The following is a 20,538-nucleotide window of genomic DNA, read 5'->3' as shown; positions in this document are numbered from 1 at the left end:
CCAATGGGTTCGTCTGGTTCGTTAACTGTTGGGTTTTCATTACAAAAAAAAAAAGTCATAGAATCATAGAGTTGGAAGGGACCTCATGGGTCATCTGGTCCAACCCCCTGCCCTATGCAGGACACTCACCACCCTATCGCTCACCCACTGTCACCTGTCACCCCCTTGCCATCACAGAATCAGCCTCTCCGTCAGATGGCTCTCTAGCCTCTGTTTAAAAAAGTTCCAAAGATGGAGAACCCACCACCTCCCGAGGAAGCCTGTTCCACTGAGAAACCACTCTACATATCATGAACTTCTTCTGGATGTTTAGACGGAATTTCTTTTGAATTCATTTCATCCCATTTGTTCTGGTCTGTCCCTCCGGGGCAAGAGAGAACAATTCTGCTCCATCCTCCATATAGCACCCTTTTAAATACTTGAAGATGGTTATCAGATTTCCTCTCAGTCATCTCCTCTCTAGGCTAAACAGACCAAGCTCCCGCAACCTTTCTTCATAGGTCTTGGTCTCCAAACCCACCATCATCTTTGTTGCCCTCCTCTGGACACGTTCCAGTTTGTCAACATCCCTCTTCAACTGGGGTGCCCAAAACTGAACACAGTACTCCAAGTGAGGCCAAACCAGAGCAGATTACAGCGGTAGCATCACCTCCCGTGATCTGGACACAATATTCCGTTTGATACAGCCCAAAATCCCATTTGCCTTCTTAGCCACTGAGTCACACTGCTGACTCATTCAAATGGGTAGCCATGTTGGTCTGAAGTAGCACAATAGAATCAGATTCCAGTAGCACCTTTAAGACCAACAAAGATTTATTCAGGGTGTGAGCTTTCAAGTGCAAGCACTCTTCATCAGACTAAGAACTCCTTACATAACCGTGTGAAGATATAGCAAGAATTAATTCTGTTACATTAGTAAACTGTGTCACACATCCAAATACAGCCAATGATTGATTGTATTGTGCTGACTCATGTTCAATGTATGGTCTACTAAGACTCCTAGATCCTTTTTGCACATGCTACAGCCAAGACAAGTCTCTCCCATCTTATATTGGTGTATTTGGTTTTTCCTACCTAAATGCAGAACTTTACATTTGTCCCTATTGAACTTCATTTTATTCAGTTTAGCTCACTTCTCGAGCCTATCAAGATCGTCCTGTATTCTGTTGCTGTCTTCAGTTGTGTTTGCTACCCCTCCCAGTTTAGTATCATCTGCAAATTTAGTAAACATCCCGTCTAATCCCTCATCCACATCATTTATAAATATGTTGAACAACGCAGGCCCCAGGACAGATCCCTGGGGTACTCCAGTTGTCACTCTTTTCCAAGAAGATGCTGAACCATTAACAAGTACCCTCTGGGTATGATTTGTTAACCACTTATTGATCCACCTGACAGAATTAGGATCCATACCGCATTTTACCAACTTGTCAACAAGAATATCATGTGGAACCTTATCAAAAGCTTTACTGAAATCCAGATAAACTATGTCCACGGCAGTCCCCTGATCCAGCAAGGTAGTCACTTTCTCAAAAAAAGAGACAAGGTTGGTCTGCCATGAATTGTTCTTGTGAAATGCATCCTGAGTCTTAGAAATCACAGCTCTCAGTTCCAGCTGCTCAAGGACCGAGTGTTTGATTATTTGTTCCAAAATTTTGCCAGCTACAGATGTCAAGCTGTCGGGTCAATAAAGTCACAAAGCAACTTGTAATTGCATTCCTTTCTTCTCCCCAGAACAGATACCCTGGTAAATAGGTGGGACTGAGAGAGCTCTGACAGGTCTGTGCTGTGACCAGCTGTGACTAGCCGCGGTCTCAGCTGGCTGCATGTGGAAGGCTGGGGATTCAAACTCGGATTCTCCAGATTAGAAGACACCGCTCTTAACTGCTATGCCACTATTTCTGACAAAATTTTTTGTGAACTTAGGCAGATGGTAAGTGGGTGGGCAGGAAGGGATGTGCCAGTGTTTGTCTCTTGTGGCCCTTCTTTGCATACCCAGGGAATTGCTAATTGTCACTGTGGGATGATAGGGGAATTTTCCCCAAGACAGGCTGGATTCTGGAGATTTTTGGTGTGTGTGGGGATCACTTCACCTTCTTTCTTTTAACGTCTTATTAATGGCTGGAGATCTATTCTCCCATATCCTCCCCTGGAGGTCGTGGTTAGGGGAGATTTTTTAGCTGTTTAAATGCCGAATTGTATCTTGGATTTTTGTATGGGTATTGTACAATTTATATGGATTTTAGGGGAATTTTATTGGGGTTTAAAATGTTGCAACCCGCCACGAGCCTTTCGGGAGTGGCAGGTGAAAAATCAAAAATAATTTTTTAAAAAATAAATAAATTGCGGTCACTGAGGGTGGGCAGGTAGTTTTGAGTTCCTGCATTCAGGAGGTCCCTTCCGACTATGATTCCAAGCTGGCTTTCCATGCCAAGTTGGCTCTCCATGGAATGGACACTTTGAGGGTAAAGCTGTTCATGGCATGCTGCCAAAGCAAAATTCCTATCAAGTATTGGGAAAGTGGAATAATTAATTATTAAGAACAACATAAAGCTGAAAATCTCAACATGCTTCAAAGAGAAGACTGATTTCAGGGTACTCTTCCAAAAAATAATGTATGTGTTGTCCATTGACTGTCCCCATCCGTTTGATGAAAATTTCTGTCTTCTTACTCCGCATTTTCCCTTGGTTTGCTGTGATTCTTTATTCAGTTCACATGCCAGAAAACAGACCTCTGTTGCTTTGAACCTATCTGTACAACTTTCAAAGGAGGGAGGGGAGGAAAGGGGGAAAACAGGGACATAAGGAATTGACAGAAAACAGAAAGTGGGGGGAAAAAAGTGAAGTTAAAGTATTTATTTAGATGGGGGGGGGAAGAGTGAAGTTCTTCATATTGTGCATGTTAGGCCTGCAGGCTTCATGAATCAGGGGCCATCAAAGCTTTACTCAAGGGAGAATATTCCGTGTGCAGCCATGCTTACTTTAATACAATGGAACAATTTTTGTTCAACCATGGCTTATAGGTAGAGTGAAAGGAGGAGGGGTGTGTGAATTGCCAGGAAGGGTTAATTACATGCATATGAAACTGAGTGATTATAGCTGAGACTGGATTAAGGCAGGTACGACCCCTGAATGGCTGTAAATTAGCATACAGATCTGATATAACTGCTCGGTCAGAACAGAAGAAGAAGAAGAGTTGGTTCTTATATGCCATTTTTCTCTACCCGAAGGTATTTCAAATCAGCTTATAGTCACCTTCCCTTTCCTCTCCCTGTGATGGAGGTGAGGCTGAGAGGGCCCTGATATTCCTGCTCAGTCAGAACAGTTTTATCAGTGCCGTGGCGAGCCCAAGGTCACCCAGCTGGTTGCATGTGGAGGAAGAACAGGGAATCAAAACTGGCTCACCAGATTAGAATTCTGTACTTGTAACCACTATGCCAAGCTGGCCAGTGCCAGAACAATCCCCAAAATTTATGGATGGCTTCTGGTTTGAAATGCAATTTTATCATTGATTATTTAAATTTAATGGTGAGATGGAGATGTCGTTAGTAATAGCAATAATAACAATAATAGCAGTCATGGTCAGATATTGGACAGGTAGATGGTGTTCTGCAATTCAATATCTAGCTGAGTTCCTGGGAACTGCAGAATCTTCTTCTTCTTCTTCTTCTTCTTCTTCTTCTTCTTCTTCTTCTTCTTCTTCTTCTTCTTCTTCTTCTTCTTCTTCTTCTTCTTTGGTTTTCCCACCAAAGGTTGTGCTTATGCCCCCCATTCCCAAACCAAGGTATATAAGCTATGCACCCCCCTTCCCCAACGTCTCTTTCAAGATTCCTTGCTCATGCGATGTGCTGATCTGTGTCCTGATTCTCCAAATAAAGACTCTTAGTTAAAGCTTCAGCCAGAAGCCCGAGAGTTATGTCGATTCCATGAATTGGCTGGAACTCAACTGCTTGGTTCCTAACAGATAATGAGGAGAGAGCCAGTTTGGTGTAGTGGTTAGGAGTGCGGACTTCTAATCTGGCATGCTGGGTTCGATTCTGCGCTCCCCCACATGCAACCAGCTGGGTGACCTTGGGATGGCCACGGCACTGATAAAACTGTTCTGACCGAGCAGTGATATCAGGGCTCTCTCAGCCTCACCCACCCCACAGGGTGTCTGTTGTGGGGAGAGGAAAGGGAAGGCGACTGTAAGCTGCTTTAACCCTCTTCGGGTAGGGAAAAGCAGCATATAAGAACCAACTCTTCTTCTTCTTCTTCTTCAAAATGGAAACTGAATCCAAGTAATTTGGATGTGATGGTGACCAGGAGCATAGTGTCTGCCTGGGATGTTGTGAGCCCTAATATATGGAATACTTTCATCCATATCTGAGACAGTTAAGACTATTCTTTATTATTTACTTATCCTATGACATGTGTGTTGTGTAGCCAGGAAAACCTCTGGTGTGCCTGCTCTTGCATCATGACCCTGGTATTCCTTGGAGATTGCCCTTCTAATTGCTAGCTGCTAATTGCTAGACCCTGCTGAGCTTCCAAGACTGAATGGTTAAGAGTTTAGGTGTCCTAAAAAGAAGAACTTTTAACTATACATCTCCCATTTTTCACTATTTGAGGAGCCCCAAAGCAGCTTACAAGCCCCTTTCCCTTCCGCTCCCCTCAACAGACACCCTGCGAGGTAGGAGGGATGGAGAGAGCTCTAACAGAACTGCTCAGTGAGAATGGCCCTCAGAGAAGTGTGACAGGCCCCACCTAGTCACAAAGTTCTCTGGATGTGGAAAGGTGGGGAATCAATCCTGGTTTATCGTGGTGGTGGTGATGGTGTTTGCTTGCTCTACTCATATTTAAAATTGCAAATCACACTGGTGGTCCACAGGAAGGCAGCAAATATATGCACAGAGAATACGCTGGAGGGTTGCTGTCACTAAGGACACCTGAATTATACAATCCTAGAGTTGGATGGGGCCATCCAGGCCATGTTGTCCAACCCCTGCTCAGTACAAAATCAGCCTCAAGCATCCAAAATCCAGCTACTGCTTGAAGATGACCAGTAGGGGGAGCTCACCACTTACTTAGTCAGCTGATTCAACTGTTCAACTACTCCGACTGTGAATTCCCCCCCCCCCCCCGAGGGTAACCTCGAGAATGGCCAGTACCATTCTACATATAATTTAAAGCCATTCCTGCAGATCCTCTCCTCTGCTGCCAACAGGAACCTTTCCTGCCAGTTCGGAAGCAACCACACAGGGACCTAACTGGATGAGGGGAGGTGTGAGAGCCAGTTTGGTGTAGTGGTTAGGAGTGCGGACTTCTAATCTGGCATGCTGGGTTCGATTCTGCACTCCCCCACATGCAACCAGCTGGGTGACCTTGGGCTCACCATAGCTCTGATAAAGCTGTTCTGACTGAGCAGTAATATCAGGCTCTCTCAGCCTCACCCACCTCAAAGGGTGTCTGTTGTGGGGAGAGGAAAGGGAAGGCGATTGTAAGCTGCTTTAACCCTCTTCGGGTAGGGAAAAGCGGCATATAAGAACCAACTCTTCTTCAGTAATCTCAGGGCTCTCTCAGCCTCACCTCCCTCGCAGGGTGTCTGTTGTGGGGAGAGGAAAGGGAGGGTGAATGAAAGCCACTTTGAGACTCCTTCTGGTGGAGAAAAGCGGCATATAAGAACCAGCTCTTCTTCTTCTTCTTCTTCTTCAGTAATCTCAGGGCTCTCTCAGCCTCACTTCCCTCACAGGGTGTCTGTTGTGGGGAGAGGAAAGGAAAGGTGAATGTACACCACTTTGAGACTCCTTTGTGTAGAGAAAAATTGCATATAAGAACCAGTTCTTCTTCTTCTTCTTCTTCTTCTTCTTCTTCTTTCTTCTTCTTCTTCTTCTTCTTCTTAAGTTATACCTTTTCAAAATATTCAAGAGAGCCATCTTGTCCCCTCTCAAACTCCTCTTTTCCAGGCTGAATGTTCCCAAGTGCCTCAGAGTTTCCTTGCAGGGCTTAGTCCCTGAGGCTGTTTTTGTGCAGTAACACAACCAAGGTTGACCTGGGTGTGGATACAGTAACTCCCAGTGTAATTCACACATCATAACTCAAAAGAAAGCTCTATTGAAGAAACGGAAGGTATTTTTTAAAAAGGCCCCTCGTTCACTGGCAGTGTAAATACACACAAATTACTACATTCTCTAGCTGTCTTCCTCACTTAGGCCCTGCAACAGCTGAGCTGGTTCTTAGATCACAGATTCCCAGAACATAATACAAGTTTCTTCTGGCAGCAAGGAGGGGCAGGAAGGAAAGGATTAATGATAAGGGTCCTCCTCTCTAATGCAGACTGTATTTTATAGAAAACTGCTAGCTATAACCTCCTGACCTCTTCCACCAATCCCTGGGCAGAATCCATGGTATTTCCTGTTGGAGTATGCAAGAGCTATAGTGTGCTTGAATGGACAGAATATGGGGAATGTCCTGCAGAGGGCATCAGAGGAGACATATGTCAGAGGAGACATATGCATTGGCTGCAGAGGAGAGGACACGCAGTAATGGGTTTAAACTTCAAGTACAACGATATAGGCTAGATATCAGGAAAAACATTTTCACAGTCAGAGTAGTTCAGCAGTGGAATAGGCTGCCTAAGTGGGTGGTGAGCTCCCCCTCACTGGCAGTCTTCAAGCAAAGGTTGGATACACACTTTTCTTGGATGCTTTAGGATGCTTAGGGCTGATCCTGCGTTGAGCAGAGGGTTGGACTAGATGGCCTGTATGGCCCCTTCCAACTCTATGATTCTATGGTTCTATGATTCTATGTTTGGGTCAGGAAAGTCCTTTCCCCCCCCCCTTAAATACTCTCCTCCATTGTCCTGATTGGCTCAACTGGAATCTTCCTGCTCCTTTGAGCACGCTTCCTACCAACAGAACAGAATGAACATAACAGAACAGTTAGACAGATAGGATCCACTCTCTCGTTCTACATGAAGTTGTTTCTCGTCTGAATCAAATATTCTTATTCCTTTAAGCCCTTGGTGCTCTGATCCTCTTTGATATTTTAAATTCCACCTGTCTTTTCCATAGCAAATTTATGGCTCAACTAGAAATCAAGCCCATTTTTTTTTAATAAAATGGGCGTTAGGAGCCGGTCTTATTTCGGCCCCGGGAGCGGCTTGATGGCAGCGAGGGTGCTCCCGGGGGCAAGGGGCCGGCTCCGGCTCCCCCCACCCTTCCTGAAGGGCCAAACGGCGTTCTCTCCCCCCCCCCCTGCCCTCTGGAGCCTTCTCCCAGCTGCTGGAGCGGCCTCGCTCCAGTGGCCGGGAGAAGGCGGCACAGCCCCCCAGAGGACTCACCACAGTCCAGTCTATGTGGTGATTCCCTGGCTTCGCGGCTCCTGATTGGCCCCTCCGAGTTTTTATCCCAGTCAGGGCCCGTCCTAACTCCTCCCAGACAGCCCTTACTCTTTTATTCATTCCGCGGCGTGCTGCGCCGCGCCGTGGGGCTGTTTAAATTTGTGTGAGCTAATTCCTAAGCCTAAATTGATAACCTTGATTAGTAACTGTTATTATTGGTGGGGGGCGGGGAGGGCATTGACTGAAACCTACAGAAAGTCAGAGAACAGTGCTGGAACTACTTGGAATATTCGTAAAATGGCTTCTTTCATGACACATGAAAAGAGAAGAAGAGTTGGCTTTTATACCCCATATTTTTTTTTTACTACCCAAAGGAGTCTCAAAGCAGATTACAACCACCTTCCCTTCCTCTTCCTGCAACAGGCAACCTGTGAGGGAGGTGGGGCGAAGAGAGCTCTGACAGAACTGCTCTGTGAGAACAGCTGTAACAGGACTGTGACTAGTTTAAGATCGCCCAGCTGGCTGCATGTGGAGAAGCAAGGAATCAAACCCGGCTCACCAGATGAGAGGCTGTTGCTCTTAACCGGTATGCCAAGACCCATGCAGAACACGCCACAGACAGACAGAGAGAGAGAGACAGAGACATAGAGAGACAGAGTGAGACAGAGACAGGTAAACAGAGACAGACAGAGAAAGATTTAGTCTTTGTGGAACATTGTGAGAATCACAGTACATTATATCCAGAATGATGCAAAAATACGTGCGAGAAGGTGTTTGTTAGGATGCCTGGCTGTCTATCATTTAGATCTTGACAGTTTAATACCAGCATGTCCATCTGGTCTTGGGGGAAAAACAGAATGGGGAAGAGACATCAGTGCATCTCTCTTATGATGGGTTGTAGGAGCCCTGTGGTCAGCCCCAGGGGGCATCAAGGCGCCACGGAGTCATTGAGAGAGGTCAGCAGAACCCCTGTCAAGTGCCACTCTGGAAGCTGGCCATTGTCAGCCACTTTCATGCGCAACCCCAAATCACATTGGCAGTTTTGTGAACATCCCTTTTCACCATTGCTTGAGCATTTGGGAGAATTCCATGGGTAACATTCCAATACTGTGCCTGTGCAGGGAGGGGGCAGATGTTCCATTCGTTTTTTTATTCCAGGGGGGAAAAATCCCAGTGGGCCACTTGTTCCAGAGCTTGACCCATGCTTCACATCATGGTCAAGGAGAAGGAGCATGGTGGTCCCTGGCTTTGCCCTGGTGTAGCCAGATGAGGATTTCATCATGATGTAGAGGTAGTATAGCTGAAGCTCTCAGATGTTCCTTAGTTTAAGTTTATTGAATTCTTCTACCACCTACCCCAGCAGCCATAGAATATGGAAAGAACTCTAGAACATCACCTAGAGCCAGCGATACCCACTTCCTGCTTAGTCCCGGATGTGATGTCACACCAATGTGTGACATCATATCCCCTGACCATTTCTCACCCACCACCTGAGTGGCTGTAGAGGACATGGGGTTTAGGTTGGGGGGGAGAGTATCTACCACTATAGCAGGGGACCCACTATAGCAGCCATAGAATTTGGGAAGAACCCTAGAACATCACCCCAGAGGCAGTGATATCCACTTCCTGTTTAGTCCCAGATGTGATGTCACACCAATATGTGACATCATATCTTCTCACCATTTTTCACCCACCACCTCAGTGGCTGTAGAGAGAATGGGGTTCAGGTTGGGGAGAGGGTATCTACCATTATAGCAGGGGAACCACCAATGGTGCCATGGGTCTAGAGAGGAAGAACTTCCCTGTGCCCACTTGTACAGAGGCACAAGCAAGAAGGAGCAAAGTGGCACATTTCCCCCTCCTACCCACGCCTTCATCAAATGAGGAGGGCATGGTGGTGGGGAGAAGAGCCACTGTCCAGGCTCATATCCCATCCACCCTTGGTATAATGACACCCAAAATTTGCTACCCCTAATCTCACGCTTCTCCTTGCTAGGAGATACTGTGGACGAGAAGTCAAGTATAAACCGTAGCCATGAAAGGAACAGCAAGTGCAGTGATCCTCCTCAAATGTGCCCTCCCCCCACAGTAGAACAACACCCTCTAGCCTAGTTGTTGCTAGCAGGGAGAGGTAATCTCGGTTACACTGTTGCTGCCACCACCTTGCAACAGGGTGTTTCGGGGGGCTGTGCTTTGTGTGTGTGGGGGTCTTTGTTGGGTGAGAAAGAGGGGCACAAAGACGCCTCCTGCCTGAGCAGCTGTCTAGGGACCTAGTCTGTCTGTAGGTGGGCTGGTGCTTGTTGGCCCTGGCTGTGGCCAGAACAAGAGCAGCCAGCGGAGTGGCTTGGGACAGGGTGTAGGATTGAGCAGAACCACAGACATGCCTGCCCCTGCCTTGCCTCCCAAATGTCCTTTCTTCTGCTGCCAGCAGGAACTGCTCCCTGCCCCTTCCATGTGACAACCTTTCAAATACATCAAGATAGCCATCCTGTCCCTTCTCAACCTCCTCTTCTCCAAGATGAACATCCCCAAGTCCCTCAGCCTTTCCTCAAACGGTTTGGTCCCTAGGCCCCAGATCCTCCTCGTCACTCTCCTCTGTACCCTTTCAATTTCATCCACATCCTTCTTGAAGTGAGGCCTCTGGAACTGCACACAGGACCCCATGTGGAGTCTGAACAATGTGGTATTCAGTGGGACTCTAACATCTTGTGATTTTGATGCGATGCCTCTGTTGACACAGCCCAAGATTGCATTTGATTGCTTCACCACCGCATGCACTGTCTGCTCATATTGAGCTCACAGTCCACAAATACCCCAAGATCTCATTTGTGCATGGTACTCCCCGGAAGTGTATTGCCCATCCAGTATGCATGCTTCTCCTTTTTGTGACCCAGATGTAGAACTGCACTTCTCCCTGATCCACGGTAGCATCCCCTTCCTCCAGGGTTTGTCCTTTGTTCAGAAGCCAAGGCTCTCAAGTAAATAAATAATAAAGAAATAAAGAAATAAAGAAATACTGATGGGATGAGGACCACTGTGCTTATTTTCCCACCACCACCCCAAAACTTCTGCCTACGGTCCTGGAATTGCTAAGCTTTCTGACGAATCCCCAGTCAAAATGTGAAGGGAAGTGACTTGGAAAAACCCAAATAATTTGTTTCAACCTCCCCTCTACCTTTTGCCCCCCTCTTTATAAAGAGATACAAGCTACACTGATTTCAGAATTTTATTTTTTGCTGAATTTGCAATTTGGCACTCAGAATACAAAACAAAAATAAGTCACATCATATGGACACAGTCTGGGTATCATTTAAATTACAATGCACATTTGTTAAAAACCTCTAACTACACGTCCATAAATAAAAAGCCCACGTTTAATTTAGAAAAGAAAATCTTAACTTCATCTCTGCCTTTCACTCCGCCCCGCCCTGAATCCCCTATTCCTCATGGCCTACAACATGGAATCCTAAACATGATTACTTAATGGTTTCAAAACAGTTTATGGTTAATGGGGGTTCTGTTCAAATGGGATAACGAATCATAGTTCCCTTGCATTGCACATAAAATGGCAGGGGTATGAAATAGTCATGGAAAAGAACCCATGGAACGTAAGATATAACTTTCCATGGATTCAAACCATTGGTTCATTGAGCTCAGTATTGCCTTTTCTGATTGGCAGTAGGTCTCTGGCAGAAAAGGTTCTGATCCACCCACCCCTTTCCTCCAGAGATGAATTAATTGGAAATGACAAGGATTCAACTCAAGACCTTCTGGACACAATCAATCATGAAGATGAGTTGGCTCTTATGTGCCACTTTTCTCTCCTCGAAGGAGTCTCAAAGCAGCTGACAATCGCCTTCCCTTCCTCTGCCCACAACAGACACCCCGTGAGGGAGGTGAGGCTTAGAGAGCCCTGAGATTACTGAAGAAGAAGAAGAGTTGGTTCTTATATGCCGCTTTTCCCTACCTGAAGGAGTCTCAAAGCAGCTTCCAATCTCCTTCCCTTTCCTCTCCCAACAACAGACACCCTGTGAGGTGGGTGAGGCTTAGAGAGCCCTGATATTACTGCTCTGTGGGAACGGCACTATCAGGGCTGTGAAAAGCCCAGGGTCACCCAGCTGGCTGCATGTGGAGGAGCAGGGAATCCAACCCAGCTCACTAGATTAGAAGACACCACTCTTAACCACTACATCACACTGGCTCTATATGGAGCCATAGTGCCCACTCAACTCCTGAAAAAAAATATATTGGATGGATCCTGTCACTCTAATAGCTAAATGGATTTTCCTGAAGGACCATTCCCCTGGATAATTTTTTTCTGGGGACAAAGAACTTGGGAGAGTGTCCAGCTGGTCTCTCTGGAAACAGAACCTGATCCAGACAAGACTCAGTCTGACCTAACCGGTCCATATTTGTATACTCAGTTCCAGGTCAAGCTCAGAGGGAGGCCATGACAGTGAACTACCACCTGACACTTTCGCATTCAGAAGAACAATAATCCAGCCACAGCGAAATTCATTTAAAACCCCCTAGGAATCCATGGGCCCTAAGTGTGCATTTTCATCCCGTGGATTTCAATGGAAACCACTTCTATATAACATCGGGTCATTTCACGCTATACAGGTTATGGGTCAGGACTCATCCCCATCCGCTAAACTACACAGCCATATTCTCACTCCAAGTGTTCCTTGTCAGTCTACACGCGGTGGGAGTTCAATAGCAGCTGGCGGAGCTGAAGGAGTTGCGGTGTTTTATAATCGGCGGCGGGCACGCCGTAAGGCTTCGTGGAGTCACAGACCGACTGTACATCTCTGCCCAAGGGCGTGGGGGTCTTCTCACATCTGGCAGGGGCCGCTTTCCGGTGGACAGAGAAGTGTCGCCGTTCGTGAGGGCCGGACGGGAAGATTCACACAGTGCCGGGTTCTCCGGAGCGCACGGACTGAGCGTTTCTACTTTACACTCCTCCGGGAAGACTTGAAGAATCGGTCCCGGAAGGTCCACTTCGATCGGAGGGGGCTGGATGGTTATCTTCATCTCCGGGCCTTGGGAAACGCACGGAGAAGCACCCATCGACCCGCAGACTTCGGTGGAGGAGTTGGCACGTGCCGTCAGGGCCTTCACTTCGTTCTGGTCCCCGCTGGTGATGGAACCGATTTTTTCACACGGGTTGTGCACTTCCACGGCACACTCCTCCGCCGAAATTTCCAGGAGAGGTCCCGGGATGATGAGTTCAATGGGCGGAGGGTATATCACCACTTTGGAGCTGGGGCCTTGCGCCGTGCAGGCTGTTCCTCGATCGAGGCCACACGGGACCGAGGAAGAGCGGGACAGAGGAGAGGAGACGAGGGCTCCGTCGCTAACTGATGTCGAGCGGGTGATGGCGGGGGGCTTGGAGCCAGCAGGGATGCAGGGTTGGGAGGTCGCTATGAGGCATTCGTTTGGGAAGCTGGTCAGGACGGCACCGGGGATCGTGATGCACACCGGAGGCGGCTTGATCACCATCTGAGAGTCCGGAGTGGTCGAGATACAACAGGGCGTCGAGCCGCAGAGGGCACGTGGGCCGGAGGACTTGGTTACCAGGGCGGTGGAGCATCCGTCAGACCCGTTGGTGATACAGGCCGTCTCCGTCTCCACCAGGGTTTTCCCAGGCGAGGTGGCGAGGATAAGTCCTGGCAGGGTTAGCTTGAGCGATGGAGGGTGTATCACCACTTTCGCATCCGGGCATGAGGTGACGCATGGTGTTGTGACGCACTTCACACCTGACATGGACATTCTTCCAGGATTTCAATCAGCCTGAGGAAAGAAGAGACACGGGGGGGGGGGGGGGAAGAGCAGAGTGTTTGTTCATTTGTTTGTTTTCTATACCACCCTCCCAGCAAGGCCAGCTAAGGGAGATGTTAACTGGACAGTCAGCGGCCATGGGAACCAGGAATTAGTGGATTGCTATTTTTGTAGGATTTTTCACAGCCCTCACGATGCTTCAAAGTCCAAGGAAAGGCCACCAAATGGGCTTTGAAAGGCCAGGTGAGCTGAAATCCAGCATCTGCAGATCCCACCCTCTTAGCATAACATTCGTAAGAATGTGCCCTAGAGCAGTGGTCCCCAACCCCCGGTCCGGAGACCGGTGCCGGTCCGTGGATCAGTCGGTACCGGGCCACAGCTCCTCCTTGTCCTCTTCCCTGGCTGCTGCCTCAGGGGCTGCCCTGCCTCTCTGGCACTGGCTCACCTTTGGTGCTCTCCAGTGGCCGCCATGGCTGGGGCTCCCCCTTGGCGCGGCACTGCGCAGCTACTGCTGGCAGCGCCCCCCAGTAGGCGGCGAGAAGTCAGGGGTGCCAGCGAGAAAGCAAGCGGAGCAGGGGCTCAGGCAGCGGCGGCAACGTCCCTCGGCAAAAGACTACCTCCCCCCGCCGGTCCTCAGTAAAATTGTCAAGCATTGAGCAGTCCCCGGTGATAAAAGGGTTGGGGACCACTTCCCTAGAGTGACCTGGGTTTGTTTTCCCCGTTTCCTTAATTTTCTTCCCCCACAGAACGAATCCTGTAAAACGAAGATATAAAATTTGCTGCAGGCTATTCCCCTGGGAGAAGTCTGAGAGGGAATGCTGACTGGGAATAATATTGTTTTGACTCCAGGGGTACTTGAAGACTCAAGCTGTAAGCGATCATGTGCATGCAGACTCTGTCCAATGCAGTTACAGTGCGCTTCTTGGACTCAAACTCTGCCCTGATGCTTCAGACCAACACGGCTACACAACCAAATCTATCTTAGAATCATAGAATCACAGAGTTGGAAGGGGCCACACAGGCCATCTAGTCCAACCCCCTGCTCAATGCAGGATCATAGAAGCATAGAACCATAGAGTTGGAAGGAGCTATACAGGTCATCTAGTCCAACCCCCTGCTCAACGCAGGATCAGCCCTAAGCATCCTAAATCTTCCCGGAACAATGAAGTTGAAAGAGCCAGGGAAGGTTCCAAAAGAGGGCTGAACCAAAAAACAAAAGTGTGGGGGGGCAGCTTTGTCCAACATTCCCAACTTCTGGCAAACCAGGACTGTTTGTGAATGATTCGCCTGTCTCAATTGCTCCAAACTGACCCCTTCCTCCTCGAATTCTGGGCGTCATTCCTAATTGCCAGGTTGGAATCCTCCCACATGTTCATTATCCTCCCCCCCCCCTTCCCTCTCTGAGCACGGCCGATGAACACAATAGGAAATGGTTTCCTTGCTGTGTCCTATCCATTCCTCATCCACCCTTCTGCCATACGGCAGCGTACCTGCCCATTTCCTTCACCTGCCACACGCCCATTTCCTCCTCCCTCCTCCCTCTGCCCCCTTTGCCTCTTTCCCCTCAGCTCTGCTTTGGTCAGCCACATTTGCAATTCCGATGTCCAACCAAACTACATACCTGCTCCTTTCCTGCTTCTCACAGGGAAGACGCTCACCACCCCTGTGCCGCGGACAACTATTTCTTCAGCTTTATAGCTGGCAGGAGAACGCAGGCACTCCCTAAAAGCTGGTTTTTTGCTCTTAGCATTGCTAATTATTTCCTGAGAGGCTGAGCAGCATGGCTCAGGAGCCTGAGGTGAGGTCAGGTTGACTTCACGGGGGCAGATCCAATGATATGTCAGTTAAGGAAGAAGGAGGGTACTTTTTTTTCGGTTTGGTTTGTTTGTTTGAACAAGGAAAAGGGCCCCCAAGAAAAGTTTAAGGGAAAGCACAAGAACTTCTGGTCCCTGGTCGCCACAGTGGGTTTTGAGACTAATTTTTTTTTAAAGGATTAATGCATAGAACAGGGATGGTCAAACTGTGGCTCTCCAGATATCTGTGCTGGCAGGCGATCATGGTAATTGTAGTCCATGGACCACTGGAGAGACACAGTTTGACCAGCTCAGTGATTACACTGCAACTATTAACCCAAATGGAAATTCTTTCTTTCTTTCTTTCTTTCTTTCTTTCTTTCTTTCTTTCTTTCTTTCTTTCTTTCTTTCTTTCTTTCTTTCTTTCTTTCTTTCTTTCTTTCTCTCTCTCTCTCTCTCTCTCTCTCTCTCTCTCTCTCTCTCTCTCTCTCTCTCTCTCTCTCTTCTTTCTTTCTTTCTATACCCTGACCCTCCCGGTGATGCTGGCTCAGAGAGGTTTACACACGATTATATAGAATCATAGAATCATAGAGTTGGAAGGGACCTCCTGAGTCATCTAGTCCAGCCCCCTGCACTATGCAGGACACTCACATCCCTATTGCTCATCCACTGTCACCTGCCACCCCCTTGAACCTTCACAGAATCAGCCTTTCTGTCAGAGGAATATCCAGCCTCTGTTTTAAAATTTCCAAAGATGGAGACCTATCACATCCTGAGGAAGCCTGTTCCACTGAGAAACAACTCTAACTGTCAGGAACTTCTTCCGGATGTTTAGATGGAATTTCTTTCACATTAATTTCATTCCATTGGTTCGGGTGCATCCCTCCGGGGCAAGAGAGAACAACTCTGCCGCATGCTCTATATGGCAGCCTTTTAAATACTTGAAGATGGTTATCAGATCCCCTCTTGGTTGTTTCCTCTCCAAGCTAAACAGACCAAGCTCTCCTAACCTTTCCTCATACGTTTTGGTCTCCAAACCCCTCACCCTCTTTGTCGCCCTCCTCTGGACATGCTCCAGTTTGTCTACATCCCTCTTCAACTGGGGTGCCCAAAACTGAACACAGATGGTGTTCGTGGTGGAATGATTTCCCTGGGCCCAGCCTGGTGGAATGAGCTCCCAAGTGAGATCAGGGCCACAGGGCCTGTAAAATAGAGCTATTCCACCAAGCTTTGGGTGGAGACTGGTGCAGACCTACTGTATGTATCAGTTATTATCAGGCCTTCCCCTACATACATAACATCTACATATATTCATGGGTATTGGTGTGTGTATATTGCCTTCTCTATTTTGGAGGTAGGAATTGACCATCTTTATCCCCAGGCTGCCCAATTTATCCATGCTGGGACCAATATAGTTGGGTTAATTGTTGACTTTAGGGAGGAGTTGTATGGGTACATTCTCATATTTTACCATATTTATTCAATTTTTATTCTATTTTTACAGGTGCCTCGTAAACCTTTACTTTGTTTGCTGCCCTAAGACTTTGTGAGAGTGATGAATGAATGAATGAATGAATGAATTGATTGATTGATTGATTAATTAATCAATTAATTAACTGATTGATTAATTACTTGATTGATTAATTGATTGATTAATTAATTAATTGATTAAGTTGAGCTACTCTGGGCCAACCAGGTCAGACTAATAAAGTAAGTTGAGTTTCTAGACAAGAAATGAACAAGGACGGTTTGCCATTGCCTTCCTCTGTATAGCAACGATGGTTATTAGGGTTGACCTTGTTTAGCTTTGAAGATTTTACATCGATTGGGCTAGACTGAGCCATCCAGGAGCATTTAGAGTTCCTTAAAAAGAGTGCTCCAATGCCCCAGTTTGGAATGGGTGCACTGCAGCTCAACCCTAAATGCTGGGTGAGGTCTAGCAGTCTTCCAGAACGACAGCTTATCTCCAGAGTACGATAATTACTTTCCCTAGAAAGAATGGCTATTTTGCAGGATATACTCAGTGGCATTTGTCCCTGTTGAGGTCCCTCCTGTTTTCAAAATCTGCCCTTTCCAGGGTACATCTTCAAATCTCCAAGGATTTCACAACATGGAGTGGCAAGAAGATCAAGAGCTATGCCCGTCACAGGTGAGAAGAAAAGCTGAAGATGCAAAATTCGGTAAAATATATTGCATTATGCCGATAAATTCCCAAAAATTCCCTACATATTTCACCACCAGGCTGCATTAAGGAAGCCTGTCTGTCATGCAGTCATTCTGCAAAAAGCAGTAAAGTGGGAAGAGTGAAGAACGATGTAGGAAAGTCTTTGAAAATTTAAGTTGGACAAATTTAGCAGATAGTATATTCATGACTGACTGGCCTGGGCCAGGGCCATTTCAGTCTTGGCTCCTTCCTGGTGGAACGAGCTTCTGAAAGAGCTGGAGGGCCCGATCCAAGCTGTCCCTGTTCCACAGGACCTGCAAAGCACAACCAATGTTCCATCTGTTCCTCCTACATGAAGATCCTCTCCCTACTGAAACCAAAAAGAACAGCTATGAAAAAAAGCATGGAGGAAATTCTATGGAGCTGGCCAGCTAGTATGACCGATTTAAAATTGTTTTAATGGGTTTCAGCTTTTGCTGAATGTTTCTGAATTTAATTGTGGTTTACCAAATCAGATTGTTACTGTTTTCATGCAATATGTTGGAATCTGCCACCAAGCTGGCTATGCCAGGAGAAATCCCATAATAATAATAATAATAATAATAATAATAATAATAATAATAATAATAATAATAATAATAATAATAATAATAATAATAATAAAAAAAATAGTAGTAGTAGTAGTAACAATAATAGTAGTTGTTGCTATTGTTATTATTATATCAGTCCCAGCTTCTCAAAGATTCACTATGGCTAACACAGTGATCGAGCTGGCTATGCCAGGAGGGGTGGTACAGAAATCCCATAATAATAATAATAACAACAACAACAACAACAACAACAACAGTAGTAGTAGCAGTAGCAGCAGCAGTAGTAGTAACAATAATAGTAGTTGTTGCTGTTGTTGTTGTTATTATTATTTCAGTCCCAGCTTCTCAAAGATTCACTATGGCTAACACAGTGATCAAGAGACCAATCTCTAAACACAAATAATATCAATATCTATTGCCAAAGGAGCCCTAAGTTCAAGTTAGTTACAGCCTCAGCACAGCCTCAGGGTAACCTCGAGAAAAAAAGCTCTGTTCAAAAGAGGGGACTTGTACATCTTCCTAATAATAATTAGTGTTGTGCTCATGGACATCTCTCTCCCGCCCAAGAAAATTGGTTACATCCTTGAAAAAAGGACCTAATTTAAATAGAGGAGAATCAAAGGGCACATAATGAATGTTATTCTTGTTGGATTTATTACCCACCACTCCCAGACAGACCGGCTCATTGCAGGTTACATACAGATTTCAGAACAATAATACAATCCCCAATTAAACTCCCCATTAAAACTCCATAAAATTACCGCAAAATACAAAAACCATGCGGTGGAGATAGTAACGCTCCATCTTAACAGCCCCTACTAACAGCTGGGGTGGCTAGGAGAGGGGTGTGACAACCAACCCCACTGGACTGTGAGTCAGACTAGACAGGGGAGGGGTGGATATCATGCTTTGGCTCATTGGCTGAGTATCTGATTGGCATGTAGAAGGCCTCAAGTTCAATCCCCAGAATCGCCATTTGAAAGGATCAAGTACAGAAGATCTGAAAGGCCATGAGAGTCAGTGTTAAGAGTGGGAGACTCTGATCTGGAGAACCGGGTTGAATTCCCCACTCCTCTGCATGCAGCTAGGTGAGCGACCTTGGACCAGTCAAAGTTCTCTTAGGACTATTCTCACTTTGGGACTCCTTTGGGAAGTGAAAAGTGCGGTATAAAAAAAAAACATCTTTTCTTCTTCTTGTCCTGAGACCTTGGAGTTATACTGTCACCTCTGAGCTGGGAGTTTCCTGGAGATTAAGGGCTGGACGGTAAGGAGGGCATGGTATAGGGAGGAGAAGGATCTTAGTGGGACACTATGTCATAAAGTCTATGATTCAAAGCAGCCCCTTTCTCCAGGGTCATGTGGAGATCAGTCATAATTCTGAGAAGTCTTCAGGTCCAATGTGGGGGTTACTGACCCTAACTTGGAGAGCTACTGCCAGTCAGAGTACACAGGTAGCCTGGAGCAGGGGTAGTCAACCTGTGGTCCTCCAGATGTTCATGGACTACAATTTCCATGAGCCCCTGCCAGCGAATGCTGGCAGGGGCTCATGGGAATTGTAGTCCATATACGATTGGAGGACCACAGGTTGACTACCCCTGGCCTGGAGGGTCTGACTCAGGAGAAATCAGTTTCCTGTGTTCATGTGATGGAGTCCTCCAAATATGTTTCCTGGAGGTCATGGAACCAGAACCTGCAATTGAGCCCAGCAGCTAAGAGGAAGCAGTGTACTGACTTCAGAATATGTATTCAAAAAGTTCTTAGAACCCCAAAGGCATTCCTAGGGGTCCTCTCCCCTGCTGCCAACAAGAACCCTTTCCTGTTCTCCTCCAAATTAAAACACTCCACATACTTCAAGAGAGCCATCCTGTCCCCTCTCAACCTCCTCTTCTCCAGGCTGAACAAGCTTTAGATGCTAATCAGGGCCAACACTGGTTAATAACTGAATGGGAGACCACCAAGCAATCCAGCGTTCTTGTGAAGAAGTAGGAAATGGAATACCACCTCTGTTCGTCTCTCACCTCAGGAATCCTTTGGGGTCACCATCAGTCTGCTACAACTTGCTTTAGGATGCTTTGGGCTAATCCTGCGTTGAGCAGGGGGTTGGACTAGATGGCCTGTATGGCCCCTTCCAACTCTATGATTCTATGATTCTATGATGCTATGAACTTGATGGCACTTAGAACCATAAAATTGGAAGGGGCCTACAGGCCATCTAGTTCAACTCCCTGCTCAATGCAGGATCAGACTAAAGCATCCAAGATAAGCATCTGTCCGGTCACTGTTTGAAGACTACTGGTGAGGGGGAGCTCCCTATCTCCTTAGGAAGCCAATTTCATTGCTGAACTACTCTGAGTGTGAATTTTTTTCCCCCTGGTATCTAGCTGGTACTGTTTTGCACATAGTTCAAAGCCATCACTCCAGGTCCTCTGTTGCCAACAGGAACCATTTCCTCCTCTCCTGCAACTGACAAACTTTCAAATACGTGGAGAGAGCCATCCTGTCCCCTCTCATTGTCCACTTCTCCAGGTAGAACATCCCCAAGTCCCTCAGCCTTTCCCCAAAGGGTTTTTGTCACTTCACACTTACAAGACCTTAGCTATGTGTTGGGAGTTCCGGATACGGATGACAATACCATGCGTAACTTGTCTCCGAGATATTCACCAATCATCTAATTAATTGATTCTATCTGCATGTATTCCGGTACAAGTCAAAGGAAGGCCAAATTCTATTTAGCGCAATTAGAGTACTGCGGTTTGAAATAAACTCTCCTGCTGCCGTTATTGCACTATATTTCATTATTTTTATGTATTATTTCATTTTTACCCCACCGTTTGCTGTGCCCATGGAAAGACATCCCCCCCAAGGATTGATGGAGCTCTAGGGATGGCA

At 46.7% G+C, this 20,538-nt stretch overlaps 1 protein-coding gene across 1 annotated transcript; it reads right to left on the bottom strand.

Annotated features, from left to right (window-relative positions):
- Window positions 1-10,529: 10,529 nt before the first annotated feature.
- LOC143829650 (uncharacterized) lies at window positions 10,530-14,911 on the bottom strand. Its single transcript, XM_077320882.1, has 2 exons — window positions 14,724-14,911; window positions 10,530-13,114 (listed from the first exon to the last, which is right to left on the bottom strand). The coding sequence occupies exon 2, from the start codon at window positions 13,091-13,093 to the stop codon at window positions 12,035-12,037; it is 1,059 nt and encodes a 352-aa protein (XP_077176997.1). The 5' UTR covers window positions 13,094-13,114; window positions 14,724-14,911; the 3' UTR covers window positions 10,530-12,034.
- Between the last annotated feature and the right edge of the window lie 5,627 nt (window positions 14,912-20,538).

Source organism: Paroedura picta, chromosome 1, assembly GCF_049243985.1.
Source record: "Paroedura picta isolate Pp20150507F chromosome 1, Ppicta_v3.0, whole genome shotgun sequence".
Classification (NCBI taxonomy): domain Eukaryota; kingdom Metazoa; phylum Chordata; class Lepidosauria; order Squamata; family Gekkonidae; genus Paroedura; species Paroedura picta.
Note: the sequence above shows the minus strand (reverse complement) of the source record. Positions and strands in the feature narration are given on the sequence as shown.

What these genes read in the sequence shown, in the direction of transcription:
- LOC143829650 (XM_077320882.1), bottom strand. Translation starts at nt 13,093, where the DNA reads ATGTCCATGTCAGGTGTGAAGTGCGTCACAACACCATGCGTCACCTCA.